Source organism: Sceloporus undulatus, chromosome 2, assembly GCF_019175285.1.
Source record: "Sceloporus undulatus isolate JIND9_A2432 ecotype Alabama chromosome 2, SceUnd_v1.1, whole genome shotgun sequence".
NCBI classification, from domain to species: Eukaryota; Metazoa; Chordata; class Lepidosauria; order Squamata; family Phrynosomatidae; genus Sceloporus; species Sceloporus undulatus.
The window spans coordinates 102,368,331-102,387,440 of record NC_056523.1 but is presented as its reverse complement, the minus strand read 5'-3'; the positions used below and the strand labels follow the sequence as shown (position 1 = coordinate 102,387,440).

General features: G+C 38.2%; 1 protein-coding gene across 2 annotated transcripts in view; it reads right to left on the bottom strand.

The window, feature by feature from the left end:
• PDLIM4 (PDZ and LIM domain 4) overlaps positions 1-19,110 on the bottom strand; it is a 93,642-nt gene that overhangs the window by 39,188 nt on the left and 35,344 nt on the right. For both annotated transcript variants that reach the window (XM_042452884.1, XM_042452883.1), the window contains exon 3: positions 12,540-12,624. In XM_042452884.1, coding sequence (XP_042308818.1) covers positions 12,540-12,624 — 85 coding nt within the window. The remainder of the gene's footprint in view (positions 1-12,539; positions 12,625-19,110) is intronic.

Genomic DNA, 19,110 nt, shown 5'->3' with positions numbered 1-19,110 from the left:
CTTTGCATCCTTCCGAGGTCGCTAAAATGAGTACCCAGATTGTTGGGGGCACTTAGCTTACACTTTGTAAACCACTTAGGGAGTGCTTAAGTGCACTGATAAGTGGTATAGAAATGTTCTTGCTATTGCTATTGTCACAATAATTAAAAATTAATACCATCCTGGCCTTTTCAACATTTTTATAGCCATTTCTGAAATTTGTGGAAATTTCATAAATATTCTGTTGCTGCAAATACTGATATTGTCAGAGACAATGGCCTAAGTAGACCATTCAGTTTGACATATGTCATGTTTTAGAAATTACAGTGCATGACAGCTTCTGATTATGCAGTTGCACGAAACACTGATTATTTATCTATATATTTAAATGATTAAGCTATCCTAGCTTCTCTTTGGGGCAGTACCACAATCTCTTGAACAGAAAACTTCACCAGGAGGAGCTTTGATCTTTATACCAGTATTTGAATCTGGCACCAATTAATGTTACAGTCAACAGTTGGTTTATGATCAACTATTAAATATTCTGTAAGGCAGGGCTGAGAATAATTCAACTCTACAGATGTTGCCAAACTGCAAATCCTAGCAACCAAGCCAGCATAGGTAAAGTTATCTGGCAGTGGCAGTCCAACAAGATGGTGTGTGCATGATTTCCACTCCAGCTGGTAGGAAACAGCCACCTCAAGGAAATGCAATAAATTCTTGGACCTAATCTATGCATATATGTTAGTCTAGCCATTTTGTATTTTTGCACTGAGACATACTGTGATCAGGTTAAAGAATCTAAATGAGAAGACAATTTTGCTAAAATATGGACTTCCCCGTTTAACTATTCTTAACTATGGCAGTTATTTAGTATTACCTTGGCTGATCAAATATTACTGTATATGACTGTAATTTAGTTAGTAAATTTACACCTGGACAATGCAAATTCACAGTTATTATAGTTTCATAACTAAAAACCCAGTTTCCACAAGATTCAGCTGTCCCAACCTTATTACATTTCAATTCTCACTTCAAACTAAGCTTATGATTAAAAAGGACTGAACAGCTGGTAATTAAGAATGGTCAAATATCACTGGGTTGATCAGGAAATAATGTGGTTCATGAAAATCAAGAAATCTTCCAAACAGATCAGGATTCTTCAGGCTGAGAATGCCTTCTATAACTTACTTACTATCCCATTCTCCCTGAATAGGATCCTAGAAAGTTGATGTGATAGCAGATCAAAAACACCATCGACAAAATTGGTTTGCAGACCTTGAGAATCATAGCTACTAATCATGCCAATATCACCAAGGCCACAGCATAGAAAAGAGCTTTCTCTCTCACTTCTTGGCAGAAGTAGACACATCCTCTGGGCTACAGGCAGATACACTCCAGTCTTCCAGAGTATTACTGTAGCCTACCAAGAACTCTCAGAAGGCTTCTCCCAAAACTGAAAAGAAAATTATGGAATCTGTTGTGGGAATACTTTACCTACCCCATTTCAGTTACATACCTATTTATGACATATGCTGGTAATAATGTAATAGTGTAGCAAAATAATGATATATGTGGTCTGCTGCAAGAATCATTAACATCAAATACAATTTTCCAGTAATCCCAATGGGTTCATTTACTTCAGTGGGATACATTTTGTATTTTTTTTACCCTCAGCATGAACAACACACTATTATGGAGGTTGACTCTCCCTTATCCAAAATGCTTGGGATCAGAAGTGTTCCATATTTTGGATTTTTATTTTTATATTGGAATACCAGTATTTGCATATACATAATTGGGCTAGAGAGATTCAGAGGATCTGTGAAAGGGTGAAAATCCAAGCACAGTGCTTGAAAAGAAATCAAAACCTCCTGTCATTTCTCATATCCTCTCCCTACAGCCTCACAAATACACTACAGGTACATAGCTCAAATTTGGATTTTGGAGTATATTGGAATTTGGAATTTCAGATAAGAAATAGTCAACCTGTATTATCTCCTTTGTTTTCACAATAAGCAAAATAGTTTCTATGATTTATCATTTCTAAGAAAGAACAAAAATCTATCAAGTGTTTAGGGGCATTTTTTTACTCAACAGTTTGATCTGTATGAATTAGGTGTTTCCAAAATAGTAATGCCATTTGAAAGGTGGACAGAAAAAAATGCTGTACAAATTCCTTCCATTCACAGCTAATTTGAATAACAGTAGCTGTAAGGCTTCTTCATGTTTCCACAATTAAATCAGTCCTCAAACAAGCCCACAGCTCCTGGTAATTGTGCCAGAGTGCTTATCTCACCCTTTGTTTTCTCAGAAGTATAAAGCATTTCTGAAGCACTTCAGTTATTTTAGTTGAGGTATTTTATGCAGCAAATGCTGCCTTCTAGATACTTCATAGCTCTGATAAAGATTTGTCTCTAATGTCATGAGTGTTCAACCTTAATTTATATTTTTCTGGTGGGTTTCCTTTGTTTTTTGGGGAAAGTTAATGTTATAAACTAACATGACTTTTACATAAAGACGAATATCAACATTTTAAACAAACTTTAATACAGAATTACTTAATTAATATTTTGTTAGACTAGTAATCAAAAAGACAAAAAAATTCAAAGGGATCAGATTATAACAAGAATATTTTTTGTATTTTTTCATGTCCAAGTGATATCTAGCCCTGAAGAATTCAATAAAAGGGCACCAGACATTAGACAGGTAGGTTTTAAAAATCTACCATTGCTCAGGTTTATAACCCTCTCAACTTGAAAGTGAGAGATAACATCATTTCTCCAGTTTCTGGCAATTGGAATCCTAGTAGCAGCCAATAAATTCTGAACTATTTTTTAAATATGTGTAAGATCTACCTGTTCATTGGTTTTTAAAAAAGTTTGCTGTAACATTTTCCCTCTGTCCAGGAGGACTAGTACTGTTACCATATATCTCAGTTTAAACAGATGATTTCCCATTTCCCAAACTGATGGGAAGCTCAAGGGCAGTGCTAAAAGAACGTATTCCCTTTCAAACAGGAAGCACTTGAGATTTACACTGAATTTGCAATACCTATTTCATTTACAAATATTCATGCAGAGCACATGGAAGTGAACAGGCCTTACATCTAGCCTTAAGTTCCCTGACAATGATGCTAGAGATGGGAAAATCTGTCAAGCTGACTTCAGTATCATCTTTTCCAAGCCATACATAATTTTGTTCTGCCACATTTCTCCACATTGTGCACATTTTTAAAAGCCCCTATGAAAATGTGTTTACATTTACATGTGCATTTCCCCTAAAACATACATTTTTGCAATGGCATCACTAGGGTTGGTGTTACCTGGTGTGGTAACTCATAGTGTCCTTCCCACTTGACATTCTTCCACTCCACACCATATAGAATCCCTAAGAATTTTTTTTGTACTAATGTTACTCATAAATCGTAATTCTCCTATATCACTGAATGTAATGGCAATAGTTGTGACATAAACAACTAGGAAAATTAAAAGTATACCTTTAAATGACAATATCATACACACAGCCTAAATTTATTTATATGTACGTTTTTGCATGTGGTTAAAGACACAAATTGCTAAGATGTGATGTTTTTAAAGTAAATTTAAACAGAATAATAATATTTTTTAAAATTTAAAATTTAATTTTTTAACCTGGGACCTTTCCTTTCTCTTCCCACTGAGCCTCATTCAACCTCTTTAGCATTTTAAAGGGATGCAGGCAAACACCACAACCCATTTCTGACAAAAGGCAGATGCTTATGGAGTTGTGGTATCATTCTCCCTTAGAGGGTGTCACCTGGTACTGCCCACATCCGCCACATGTTTTCGCGACACCTCTGCATTTTTGTGTACAAACTTCCTAACATGTGATTTTTTTGGCAAGCCATTTCCATTAATATCATATATTTCTGCATATAACGTTTCCTCTAATATACCCATTTGTGTATGCCTTTTTTGATTGGAGAACTGTACTGGAAAATGTAGAAAAATGCAAATTAAATCTGTAACTGTGCTGGTGGAGAGGGGGCTTGGTTCACATATTCACATGAAATGGCAATTATGTAACTGCATTGAAATGGAAACCAAACAAATTTTTCCTCCCTAGTGTAAATGCTGTGGGATATTACGTGAATTGCTCTCTGTGCAACATCTTTTCCATATCCTTACTATAAGATGCCTCCAGGAAGGTTCTGCATTTCTGCATCAATGCTCATTGATAACTGAAACCCTACTTCAAATTAAGGTTTAAAAAGCCTTAATTATCACAGGAATATGTTCTTAGGTTAGAGGCCAAGAGAAGCAAAAAGGAAAATAGCTGAGGAAGCAGTCCTGAGCAAATGCCCATTCACACGGACATATGGTCACATGGAAATCATGTACATTTCCCATGATCAGGATGCCAATGACAAGCTGATTGTGTTCTGTTACCATCATGCACAGGAGCCTACTGTTAGCACACTACAACTTTTTATCCATATATAGGATAATTTTTCAGCAGCATAGACAGAAACTGTATGTGTGATCTTGTGAAAAAAAACTTCCACAGAACAGACTCATCCTGGTGTACTGAAAGAAACACAATATACATCATAATTTCAAGTGCCCACCAAGTTTCCAGATGGTCAGCCCTCAAGGACTTATGAGGAATGTTTTAAAACCTATGGTATATTTAAAGCTTTGCTTTTAAAAATATGTTAACTACATATGTAACCAATTACACTCAGCAAAGCAGAATGAAACAGATGTTAGAGTAAATAAACCTCCTGATATAGCATTGTAAGTGCTTGTTTTCATATGAAATTCAGGGATAATTGGGCTTGCTAGGTTTTCATGAGTGAAGCACGAATTTGTTTTTAAAAACAGTTTTCCCACATCTCCTATAGAACATCACAGCTCCTTTACAAATCTTTAATTTCTTAGCTTCCACCTTAAGAATACTAAGCTTGAAAGCATAATATAATGTTACATCAAAATTAAAAATTATCCCTTTTCTATGTTATGCTAAAACATGAGTGTGATATGGATTAAAAACAACATACATTTCCATGAGCTTCCATTAAGGAAATTTTGTGCAGTAGGAAAGAAGCATGGTTAAATGACACGTTAAGACTATTGAATGATACTAATGGTATAATTACTGTCATGTACAACTTCTAAAGGGTAAATGAAAGATTCTAAATTTATGGTTTATGTGGGTGGCATGGCTGTTATTCCAGTCAACAAAAGATCACTGTTTTTCCAACAGGAACTCAAAGTGATGTGGGCTTTATGGAAATAGATTTAGGCTCCAGGCATTGTCTGGTGGGCTCTAAGTGCCTCCTGCTAATGCTGTAATCAAGAGCCTGCTCTATGTATGATCATGGACCTCTGACCACAGAAACCCTAATTCATCAATAAACAACCCCCCTCACCACCAAAATGCTCTGCTAACTATTATTCTATGTCTGGAAATGAACCAATAACTTTACTGTGAAATGTTTTACAGTGTATTGTCAAACTGTTTCAGGAAATTGCCAATGCCAGGTTTGCACCAGTCTTTTATTCTTCTCTTCCCTAATAATCAAGAATCTGCAACTACTGACAATTAACAAGAGCAGAGTCTGACCTCACAGTCTGAAACATGAGTTTCCAATATGTGCTGTGCCAGGAAGCTGTCAAATCTGGCAGTATGCAAATGGTCAAGAAAGCAAACATCCAGTTCTTTCATTAACACCATATGGTAGTATTTTGACTAAAATTCTATATGATACAAAACATGGGGGAATTTATAGTAATGAATTCTGTTTTTAGCAGCATGTGGCATAGTTTATACTACAACAATATGACTTTGGCATGGTCACGTTTTTTAAAAAAGTTAACATATAAAACAGGTAAGAAAATGAATTATCACAGTATTATTTATATAGTGCTTCAGAACATTGAAATGGAGAATTGTTAAGTGCTTATTTGCTTATGTTCAAAAGGATAACTAACAGTGGAAAGGTACAGAGGTCATAGCACAAAATATGTAAACTGGAACACCTAACTAGTTAAATGAATTTATATCTCCATACTGAAATGAAGTGCAACTCTTGGAGAACAGGTAAAGCCCCTGAAGACTGGAGGTGGTAAAATGTTGAAAGAGGGAGAAGAGGACTGGGTAATTACTGACCTGTTGGTTTGAAAATCATACCAGGAAAGGTACCAGAGTACTGTATGTAATTAAAAAGTTGGTCTGTGAGCATCTGGAATACTGTGATCACTAAGAGCTAGCATGGTTTTCTCAAAAACACGACAGGACAAATCAATTTTATCTCTTTTTTTCTTTGGTTAGTAGATCAGTGGAGTGCTGTGCATGCAGTATATCTTGGTTTCTGTAAGACTTTTGACAATGTCTTCCATGATATTATTGCAGATAAACTGGTGAAATGTAGGCTAGACGGTGCTACTGGTAGGTGTATTTGTAATTGGCTGAGATACAGAACCCAAAGATTCCTCACCAATGGTTCCTCTTCATCCTGGAGGGACATGGCTAGTGGAATGCTTCAGGGTTCTGTCCTGGGCCATGTGTTGTTCAACCTCTTTATAAATTACTCAGATGATGGAAAGAAGGCATGCTTACTAAACTTGCAGATGGCACCAAATTAGGTAGAGGACATGATTAGAATTCAAAATGACCTTGACAGATTGGAGACCTGGGCCAAAACTAACAAAATGCATTTCACGAGTGACAGATGTAAGGTACTATATTTAGACAGAAATACTGTGTCTGGTTCTGGGCACAACAATTCAATAAGGCTATTACAATCTGGAATGTTCTAGAGGAAGGCAACCAAGATGATTAAATAAATAAATAATGTTTAAAGGTTGGAAACCCAGCCCTGTGAAGAATGACATAGCAAGCTGAAGACTGATATTCTTTCATGGGAAGGGATTGGCCTAAATGATGCTTCTAACTCTATGATTCCACGATTCCCACTTCCACTGTCACCTGTAGTGTAGAATTCACATTCTCCCAGTATTATGTTGAGTAGTATCTGCTGCTTCAGGAGCAGGAATACAAGAAAAGTAGGTATTGGAATATTTCAGGTACAGGACCGCTAGGTATTATGTCTTTTAATTCTTAATTTGCCACAATTGCATTAGAACACAATATACCTTGGTCATGCCAAAATACTATCTACCTAAGGCCAGCATTTTAACATAACATGTCAATTTGGCTGGATGTTTAGAGGAAATGTATAACACTTCAAGACAGTTTCTATTACCTGTCTATTAGCCTAGGTTATAGCGTTTGTGATCTCATTGTTTGCTTAATAGTGATTAATCTATATAACTTGAATGAACATTTCTTATTAGTTACTCGCTTACCTCAGATTACTGTCAGATTACACTTAGACTTTGATCTTATGGTTGCAACACTGTTCGGGCTAGAGAAACACTAGCGTGTTACAGACCGCCTGAAAGCAGTGGTCTGCCGGCACGCCGGTTGCTGTGTCCGGGAACTGCAGTGGCCAAACCGCACGGTTCCCGGACGCAGCAAAAAAGAAGCCCGAAAATGGCGCTTCTTTCTGTGCCCCAGAAGTGGCACTGCGAGGCGCTAGTTGTGCACTCACGGCGTCACTTCAGCCGCGCGACGTCTGGATGCTATGCGTCCACGACGTCAAGATGGCAGCGCCCGTGTGGAAGGGCACCGCCATTTTGTACGGACCCAGTCCATACTAGGGTTGAGGGGTGTCTAGAATAGATGCCCCTTCCTAACCCTAACACATACTTTCAGCGTGTGTGTAATGCGCCACTGTTTAATATGTAATTGTAGTTTTATGAAGCTTTTGTGTAATACAAATCTTTTCAACAAAAACACTTCCTAAATGTAAAGCTAACAGATGTCTGTAACGTTTCCAGGAAAGGGAATATATCTTAAAACAGTAAGAATAATGATTCTTCATTGAGGTCAAATGGTACAGTTTTGGCTAATAAAAACCACTTTTGCATAGATAGATAGATAGATAGATAGATAGATAGATATTGCCATGGATTTTAGTTGTTAATTATAGCACTGAACTGGCAATACAGCTTTATTTGCTCATTGTGTAAGCAGGCTGAAAGATGGAAATGATGGGGCCACTGCATAGATAAAATGGTGAAATGCTAACAAGGGACAGAGAGAAGGTGGAACTATTCAATACCTTCTTTGCCTCACTCTTATCTCAAAACAGAACTCTACCTAGTGAAAACAGAGCAAATGATGCAGTAATGGGACTGCAGCCCAGAACAGATAAAAAGGTAGTAATGGAATATGTAGAAACAGTATTATAAATGAATTCAAGTATTCAGGGATGGACAAACTGCACCCAAAAATACAGAAGGAACTTACAGATGTAACCTTAGAGCCACTGTTGATCATCTTTGAGAATTCTTGGAGAATTCAGGAGAGATCTCAGCGGACTGGAAGAAGATGAATGCTGTTGATGTCTTCAGTCCATATGGCAGATGGCTCTAAGTGTTATTGTCTCATTATGTAAGGGGCAGTCTGCAGCTGCCCCTATTAGCACCAGATTGTGGCTGCAGCAACTACATGCTGTGGCCCCAATCTCTCTTTTCCGTGGTGCAAAAAGGAGCCGCAAAAAGCAGCTCCTTTATAGCCGGTGACGCACGGCTTTTCTGTGCTCCTTTGGCGCTGCATCATGTAGACACAGCACCAGAAGAGCACCATGATGCCATGTGCCATGTGGAGCGGTGTGCAGTGTGCATTATGTGAATGCCACGCCCCAACTCCACCCCCAGGCTGGCCTTTCCTGCCAGTTTGTCAAGCCCCTAAGTCTGTTGACTTAGCACATGATGATGGGAACTTCTGAGTACTGCCTTTTTTCTTGCTTTTCTCCTTATTGCAAGCATAGATCTGAACCCCTTTTGCATTACAGTGGTGCCTCGGGTTACGAAATTAATTCGTTCCGCGGCCGCTTTCGTAACCCGAAAAGCTTTCGTAAGCCGAATTGCCATAGGCGCTAATGGGGAAAAGCCGCGTTTCGTGCGAAAAAGCCGAAAAAAGCACCAAAAATTTTCTTCGTATCCCGAAAAAACATTCGTAACCCGGAACAATGATTTCCTATGGGATTTTTTCGTATCCCGAAAATTTCGTAACCTGGGTATTTCGTATCCCGAGGTACCACTGTATTTTAAAACTTGGTAGCAAGCTTGAACTCATTCTGAGCTTTCACATTTATGACATTTTCCCTACAAATACTTATTCATTTGTATTCCCCTTTGGTGATTTACCTCTTCCATTTCTCATACAGGTCTCTTTTAAATCTCAGATAATCTGAGTGTTCTTCCTCATTTGAATTGTTTACAACGGTGTCTTCAATATCTCACCTTTAAGAAACACCATTTATCATGCAGTCTTTTGAGCATTTCTAGCGATGGGAAATACCTAGTATTTCCCTGAGCTTACTGAAATCAGCCTTCTTGTTCAGAGTACATGTCTATGTTTGGCTTCCCCTTTTCTCTGTATAACAAATCCCAAGAGGACATAGTTACTCCTACCCAAGGATCCAACTACTTCCATCACATGGTCTGATTCTGTTAGTATCAAATATAGAACAGTCTTGTTGCTTCCTCCACTTTTTAGACAATGAAATTGTCTCCAAAGTAAATGAGAAATTCTCTGGGCCTTACCTTCTTGATAGAGTTTGACTTCCAACAAATAGCAGGGTAGTTGGAATCTCCCATTGTTTTAGGATAGTGTCATCCAAATAGTCAGTCTGGCTTTGGAGCTGATAGTAGATGCCCACAATGATGTCATTGTTGTTTTCCACTTCTCTAATTTTTACCAAAATGCTCTCACAACCTGGTTTCTGTGTTCCATGGATCTCTCCTCACAGTTTTATACATCCCTGACATACAATGCTGCTACTCCTCTCTTCTTATTTAGTCCATTCCTTTGGAATAGGATTTACTCCTCCATTATTATATTTCAATCATGAGACTAATCCCACCATGTTTTCATGCCCCCCCCCCTCAATTCTCTGGCACAAAAACAAAGTATAGGAGTTTCAAGTCATTGCAACAGCTCCCTCACTATCCATGTTTACTAGTCCTATATCAAAATACAGATTAGAGAAAATGACAGGTGGAAAATGAAAACTAAAGAAACAAGTAATTGAGTATTTTTCACAATTTTTTTTGCAATATCTTGTACTTAATTACCATAGCATTCATCAACTAACCCCAACTATTTTCTTTTCACTGCTTGCCTTCCAGTTTAATTTAATAGAACAGAAATGTCAAAAGGATGTTTATATACTTGGAATGTAGATTTTCTACCAAAGCTCTGCTCAGGAAGAAGTGTCAAATTGATTTGAATAAAGTGAAGCTAAAGTGGACCATTCAACCCAGCCTAAATCTCTAACAAATGTTTGTATCAATCAGATAATAGTCACTTAGACTCTAATTTCAACAACAGCAGTTCTACCAGCAAATTTTGCCAAATGCAGGAACTGAACTAAAAGAACTAGAGTACAAAGCTGTAACACTTCCTACTGATTTGTGCAGAATAATGAAGATGGAATAACCACCCCATAATTTTGTAATGCTGTAGTATCCCATTTTGTATTATTAAATTGCTTTTATGTTGTATTCTTAACTTTAATTTTAAAAGTTTTTAAAAAAGAGTGCAAAAATGGCACATTATATTGTTAATGCAAATACAGCCACTTTGAAAAGCCAGCTTGGACAATAGGATTTACATTTTCCCTAAAGCTAGGCCAAATCAATTTCCTTAGGGAGGGAGTCTCATAATCAGAATGCTGTCACAGGAAAAAACAAAAACAACTTGTTCCATATGTTCACCAACCTGAACTGAATTGTGGGCTATATAACTTGTCATAAATTACACACTGGTTCATATTGTAGTGTTTGGATATTCTGGCATCAAAATACTTAGGGATTTATAAGAGAGAACCAGAACTTTAAGTGGATCAGGGAAGACTTCGCAATAGGTTGCAAAATATATCTCAAAGACAAGCAGTGTCTAAAGTGCACTGACTCAAACTGATTGAGAGGTTATAAAGCCACAGATCACTGTAGCCACAGCCAACTTCCCCAAAAAGTGATGCCACTGATACCTCAGTCAAAGCATGGCAAGACACTCCTAAAGGACACACAATCAGACTCCAGACCATGGAGCCCTGGTGGCGCAGTGGTTAATGCCTGTACTGCAGCCATTCACTCCAAAACCACAAGGTTGCGAGTTCAAGACGCCAAAAGGGCCAAGCTCGACTCAGGCTTGCCTCCTTCCGAGGTCGCTAAAATGAGTACCCAGACTGTTGGGGAAATTAGCTTACTGCTGTTCACTGCTATGATCTTTGGAATAGCGGTTATATAATAAACAATTATTATTATTATTATTATTATGCAGGAGCAATGTTCAGTCCAGAGACAAAGCTGTGAATCTGTTCCTTCAGAGGAAGTATAACCCAATCCAGTACTCCACAATTCTATGTCCACCTTTCCTGCGGCATCACTGTCCATGCTTACTTAACAAGACTGATACCTCAACCCCAGGAACATGGCAGATGACACTGTCAGTCTCTCCTAATGTATGAACTAACAAACAGCAAGAAGGTAGATATAGAACATCCTTACCTGCTACTCTGCTGACTTGGCTGCAGTGTTTATGCTATGCTGCTTTTTATCAGGACTGCCAAGATATACACTTAAGCCACAGGAATTTGGCACAAAACCAAATGAAACTGACTCTGAATGGCAAGTGCATCATGCCACACGTAATCTAGCTCCTGTTGTGTCTCAAATAGTTTACATTGTGAAACTGCTGTCACTGTGCAGAGGGTCTGTTACCTAGTATAGATGTAATCATCCTCATGAAGCCCCTTAAGATATTAGCAGCCATTGAACATTTACACCAGTTCTTAGACGTATCAGCACAAAACATAGTTGCCCAAGCAGATAATATAATTATTCTTGATATAAGAGGGTCAATATGTGTTCATAGTTCACAATTTTGCTTGGTTTCTTCAAAATTCTAAAAATATTCCTAAAGATATAACAAAGGGCTCAAATTACATATGTATGCTGGGAAGATGTTATTAGCCCAATTTAAATGCAAGCACCAAAGTGGTACAACGGATATAGAATTCTGAAGAAGACCAGAATTCAAATCTTCAATTGGCTATGCATTTTTCTAGAAACTCTTGAACAAATAAATAACTAAAACTGCATTACGTTTATATCACAGTGCTATACTGAAGATAAAGGCCTAAACCCAACTGCCATTCTCAGCTAAAGCAGACCACTAAATCGGTGAAAATTTAGTAAATCAGCTCTCATGTAAGTTTCATTGATTCAACTGGTTTACACTAGTTAGAACTAAGAAATTGATGCCAAACAATAAAGCACTTTGTACATTGAAAAACACTAAAATATAGCTGTTTTTCAAAATCTGGCATTGTGTATCCTACATTTTTTAGTTAATTTATGTTTTACATTGTAAAATGAGGTGAATTTCCTTTCTTATCTTATACAATAGTAAAAATGGTATAGGATAGGAATGGTACATACCTGGGGTTCTGGTTCTACACTGACCCGATACGCTTGTGCCTTTCCATCTTCTAAAATATTAGGGGACCAAACTTTGTTTTCAGCCCTGCAATGAGAAACCCAAAGCTGTAAATATATATAGTACAGTACAACCATGTAGTTTGTTTCTTGTCCTCGGTTTGAAACTGTACATAGGAGAGGTACACACACATATAAAACTAACCTAAGAGTGTTAAATAATTTTTAAAAAAGCACAAGGACACCAGAGAAATATTACTTAACACAGAGCATATTCATATCATAGAGAAATGTGACTATGAACATATATCCTTACTTTCAATTGATTTCATTTTGTATAGCGTTTTTTAAAAATATTTCTCAAATAATCATAAATATTTCTCAAATAATCATAAAAGCAAACTACTAGGAACTAGCAAACAATAATGATAGTCTTCAGCCTTTCCTTTCTGGAGACAGAAGGAGGAGAGGGGCTGTTTTGTTCAGTTTTACAAAGCAGGCTTTGCTATCAGGTTACATAATATTCATTGTAATTATATCTGTAGAACATTTTCCCTCTTAAGTACAACACTTAACAGTGCTTTTCTAATATATGTATGACACCCTGCCATTTCCGTAGTTGTTCAAGGTCTAAAAGAGTGTCCTTTGTAGACATAATGCTGCTAATCTTTTAACAATGACTTAGACACTGCAAAAAGATAGTGTGTTTTTGCCTTTCCTTTTCTAGCATGGCATGTAGGAGCAGCTGGTGCTCACAGTTGGAGCAGAGGGCAGGGCACCATAGGCAGTGCCAAGAATTCATAATAGGCAGAGCCAAAAGGTCACTATAAACTGAGCCAGCTAGGTCTAGTTTTCTACACATCTTCCTCGCTTTCAAAAGACCTCTGCACTGCAACCCAAAAGAGCAGTATTTTTTTCACAAAAAAAGGAAACAGCCCATTGCTAAATGAGAAATTGTGAAAAATTAACTTCAAGTTGATGTTTGCAAAGCAGTTTTGGTGCTTGGTAGAGGATCTGCACAGTGACACAAATCACACCTTTAGATCCGCATTCTTCTGTTCCAGGAACAACCCAAATTGCACAGAAAAGGGAAAATTGAATCAACAGAACAGGCAAACTAGATGGAAAGGCACTTTTATTACTACCTCCCATGTGCTCACTTCTAGTACAGAAACTAAAGGTCAAAGGCAGAGGCTCTATGTAGCTGCTACATTGCTCCCCCATAATCTGGCCTGAAGGAGGAAAGTGAAAGTACAGAAGCTATTCTCAGGTTGCCTTTATATGCCCTATTTTCCCAAATGGCTAGTTAAAGGAACACTGCCAAATGGGACACCCAGGATACACTACCTTTACGCCTGGTAAAGCAGGAAGGGAGGAGAGTACTGACATGTGAACATCTGAAAATCAGGAAGGAATGAGCAGGCACAACTCATCTAGAGCTAGCCATGCACAAACTACTTTAGTCTCTGATTCACAAGATAAAAAGCCAGGTTAATAACTACAGTCAGCCCTCCATAATCACAGATTTTTTATCCACAGATTCAAGCATCCATGGCTTGAAAATATTCCAAAAATATATAAATTTCAAATAGCAAACCTTGATTTTCCTATTTTATATAAGGGACACAATTTTCCTAACCATAGGATTTAATGGGACTTGAGCATCCACGGATTTTGGTATCCACAGTGGGTCCTGGAACCAAACCCCAGTGGATAACAAGGGCCCACTGTATAGCAAAAACAGCTGTTGCCAGTTCCATCACATAGGACCAGGATCTGTCCAGGCTAATGGGGACATGGGAATGTGAGGCTCTGTCCACATGCCCAAATGACAGATTACTTTTGCTTGCATGTTTAGCATAGTGATAATTTCCATTTTATCCAGGTTTAAAATGGGTTTCTAAACCAGGGCTAAAGAATCTCGTTATATTATGGTTACGGTAACATAATTGTAGATGCAATACCAAACTTGTTACACCTAACAGGGAAAGATAAGGGTTCAATTCATGTTGGAGAAGGAAGGAAGAGAAGGTATATGAGAAGTTTATGGGTTTTGTACAGCATTATCTTGAACTTCCTGAAAAATAAATGGGTATAACTGTTTTTAAAATTAATTAATAAATGAAATAACTATTCTTCATCACAAGTTGGAAGAGCTTCAATTTCAATTTCAAACTAAAATAATCACTATGGGAAGCCATATGCTTTCTCCAAAGATAATAGTTCAGCTGGCTTAACTTACAAAGGGTAGAAGTTAAGACTTTATAATGTAACTAACATTCTGCATTACTCATATTGGACATGAAAGTAAATTTAGGAAAGAACTGAAAGTTGTCTATGCACAGCATGGAAATTTCCATTCTTCTCAGACTTATGCATGTCATTTTGGAAAAATGCTATGACTCTTCTTCTTGGTAGGTACAGCTAACTGTTTTCAGTCAGTTTATTTATTTGGATTTTACTCCTGGTCTGCCAAATACTAGAGTTTAATTTCTTTTACATGTATTTTTATACTGTTATATTGTTATATGTATTGTTATGCTGTGCAATGACCTTTGGTCAAAAGCAATAAAATTTGATTGATTGAATTTCTTTTAATTGTTTGCATTTATAAAATGGAGAGCATTTGACATAAGGGGACAGGTTTCTGAAAATGTATGTATTTTGTTTTAGCATCAAAATTTTAAGAAGCACACATTTCTCATAGGCAATTATCACACAGAGGCTTACCGGGCTAAAAAAGTAAATGCAATCACTAAGCAGTGGCATCCCACACAAGGTGCCACCTACTGTGTGTGTGTGGGAGGGCTTTGTGGTGGAGCCAAAAGAGCATACTCTCACCTCTCTGTCTGGTGCAGCTTTACTCATGAGTAAAGCCACATGGAGCAGGGAGTAAGGGATGCTTGCTGCCTCTCTTTCCCTGCTTGCTGCAGCTTTACATGCAAGTAAAGACATGCCTGGCAGGGAGGAAGGGGTGCCCCGGACCTCTCCCTCCCTGCTGCGTGATAAGGTGAGTGGCAGGGAGGTGTGCCTCTTCTGGGGTGTCACCTGGTGTGGTCTGCTCACCCTGTATCCTCCTAATGATGCCGCTGTCACTAAGTAGGCTCCTGCTGCTTAAAAAATAAATAAGTGTTGAATTTTCTCATTTATTGAATAGAAACAGTTTGAGCACTTTATTTATTTGAGCTATTTATTATTAATTATGATTCTTTATATTCCACCTTCTTCCCAGTAGAAGGACGCAAGGTGGCTTACAAATCTACAACAGTCCAAGTTAAAATACTATAAAACATGCAAAATACAAGTTTAAAAAATAGTTAAATAATTCAAACAATTAAAAACATTACATGATTAAAATTTAAAATTTAAAACTATTTTAAACAAAAGCAGAACACCATCCATGTCATGTGAAAGCCTGGCAGCGCAAAAACAGACAGCAAGGATTGGGACAGAGTAAGGGTGTGGTGACCGCACCCCATGCACCCTGACTCTGCTCCCATGCCAGCGGGAGGCATCACAGTACACCTGCTGTGCCAAAGGAGTGATGAAAAGCTGCATCGCCAGTGGCTATGGCGCCCTTTCTGCAACACAAAAAGAAGCTGCTTTTTGCGGCTTCTTTTTGTACTGCAGATCTGCTAGGTTGGGGGCATGGAAAGGGGCTGTCTGTAAAGCGCCTTACAAAGTTGAAACAGTTCACACAGTGGTCTTGGTTCTGAAATAACACTAAGCTACAGTGTAGTATTGGGTGCATAAATCTTGAGCTTTTACTTTCCATTTCCAGCTGGCTTAAAACTGATGGTTTAAAACTAATGCTCAAAGTTCTCTAAAACAAGGGAGTTTTACCAAGAGTTAAAGGGCTGCACTGTCAAGGCTGTACACAGCCCTGTCCTGCTTTCCTATCAAAAAATGGCCTTTTCTGAGCCCTACCAGGAGGCCTAAACTAAGGCAAAACCATTTAGGAGGCATTTGAGAGCCAAAACATTTTTCACAGGGTCCTGGAGCTGTATTTTGCTTTTGAACTATACTTTCCCCACTCCATTCTAGTTAAGATTAACCACAGTTTGTCCAGGTTCAGATATGATAATAAACTGGGCTTAGTTAGAAAGGGAGGCAAAAACCTTCAGCCTCTTCAAGCGCTAGAGGAAGAGAGGGAGCAAGCAAAACCAAAACTCAAATACGCAATACTAAACTATAGTTCAGTGTTACACACAAATGAAAACAGTTACTGTGGTCCAAGTCACACTGCAGAAATAATCCAGTTTGAGATCTCTTTAGCTGCCCTGGAACAATGCTAGGGAATTCTGGGAACTGTAGCTTTGTAAGACATTTAGCCTTTCTGTCAGAGAGCTCTGGCACCACAATAAACTACAATTCCCAGAATTCCCTAGCACTGAGCTTTGGATCTTTGACATGCAGTATAAAGACAATGGTCTAAATCCATTTGCTAACATCAGTTAGAGTAGACATGCTGAATTATTTGGTTAATGTTAACACTTATATTTTACATTCAATAGGTCTGTTGTAGTTGGAACTCACAATTGGATTTAGGTCAAGAAATCAAACTTATTGACACTACAATCAAATGGAGGTAGGCATATACTTCTAAACAACAACAACAATGCTTTAAAAGTTGTCAGCAAGCAGAAGGGGGAAATCATTTTGTTCTAAAAGCTGCCTTGATACAAACCAAAAAATCCTTCCACAGCTGCATGAAATCGCTCTCCTGTTTAGTCATCCACAGTCTTGGGTTTTCTGTGCTTGGAAGCAAGTTCTACTTTGAGCAAGGAAAAGTTCAACTAAAGAATTTTAGAATTTGGTTTTAGAGCCAGGAGAACTGAAGTATTATTGGATTTTAGATGACTTACTTTCTCCCTATTAACATTTCTACTTGGAAACACTAAAAAACAAACTGATTCAGTGAGGCTAAAGAAAAGTACAATGGAGAAAGAGGACAGCACTTCAGAGAGAGATTACCATACAGCTGTCTGAAATAAGCAGCAGTGAGCCAAACCCTGATCTCAGCTTGACCGTACAACACTTGGTAAATCATTCCCAATTCACAACAGCATGGAAAAACACACACAAAGAGGCACTCTCTGGAGAACAACCGTGGCAATTCTTCTAAACAGACTCATCCAAATCACCGGAGAAATGCATTACTTAAGCTTAATTCTATTCTACAGTGCAGATCAGCAGAAACAAGAAGATGGGCAAAATCCTGTTTGCCCATTTTAGCAGCCCAAGAAAACAATGGGCAAATATGTAGACCTATGTGTTCACATATAAGGCCTTCAACCTATGCAGCCCTTAGTGGGCCAGGATAAAATAGGATGGGAAATGGTCACAGAAAGAACAGTAACAATCAAGTTGTGAAGAACGAACTCAGTCCTTGTGTCCAACAGAACTTCTAGATAACAGGCTATGTGTGTGTGGGGGCGGGGGAGGGGGTTAGAGCTTTCCCACACAATGTCATCCTGGTTTGCTTCACCGCATTAAACTTGCTTGGCAAGCATTGTTAGTTATTGGGATGGCACAAGCCTGAGAAATTAGGGAGAAATCCTTGTTTTCTCAGGCTTCAGTTAGTATAAACATCTGCAGCTGGGGAGATGTCCAAGGACAGTTGATAAGAGCTGGGAACATGACCTTCAAAGACAAATGTTATGGATGACCTGTCAGAAGGTCTAGACACACAGGTGCACAAACTGGGACAGAAGTGTAAACTCACAGGTAGATCAAGGGGCTTGGCATGTATAAATAAGATTCCTTGGGCTATGCCCAATGAGCTTCAACACAGACCTTGGAGTGTGGTGGAACTGTGTACTTGTGGGCCAGTGATGGGATCTCTCTGCTACTGTATTGGGGCTCCCAGCGTCTGAATGGAGAATGCGAGGCTGTCCAACAGCTTTTTCTATATCCTTACCATATATCCTTTTCTGTGCAAAGTAGCAATAAAACTTGAAACTTTTACCACAGGTGAGGTATTGCTCATGATGCTAAAAGAGCCTCTTGGATTTAGCATAATAACATTGCATAGCACTATAACTACTGGGCTTATATATTCATATCTTCCATACAGGATTCTGGCTGATATATCCAAAGTGCATATAGTATGTTCAGGCTTGATTTGGGCCAAGATCCATTCATTTGCCTTTTTAGTAGTCCATAGTATCCATAGAACTCTTTTCCAGCACTACATTTCAAGTGAGCTAATTTTCTTCCAATCAGCTTTCTTCACTTTTCAAAACTATAGATAAAAACTGGAAATACCATGGCCTGGATGATTCTGGCTTTGATATTTAATTATCTTTGTTTATCCTAATCATTGATGAGTACCTATGTTTGGCAGAAGTCTACATATATGTTTCTTTGATTGTCAGATGCATCCTTTAAAAAAAACAACTGGAAGATATATCTGAGAGCAACAACAGCAAACTTTGTGATCAACCTGTTTTCACTGGCACCCTTGCTGGAAACTCTAGGTGCTATGTGGAGGGTGTTTTCACCATGTTTTTTAGCCCTCACCAGATAATTTTAGCTCCAGCAGAGGCTTTCCCCCCCAAAAGAAGTGTTCAAA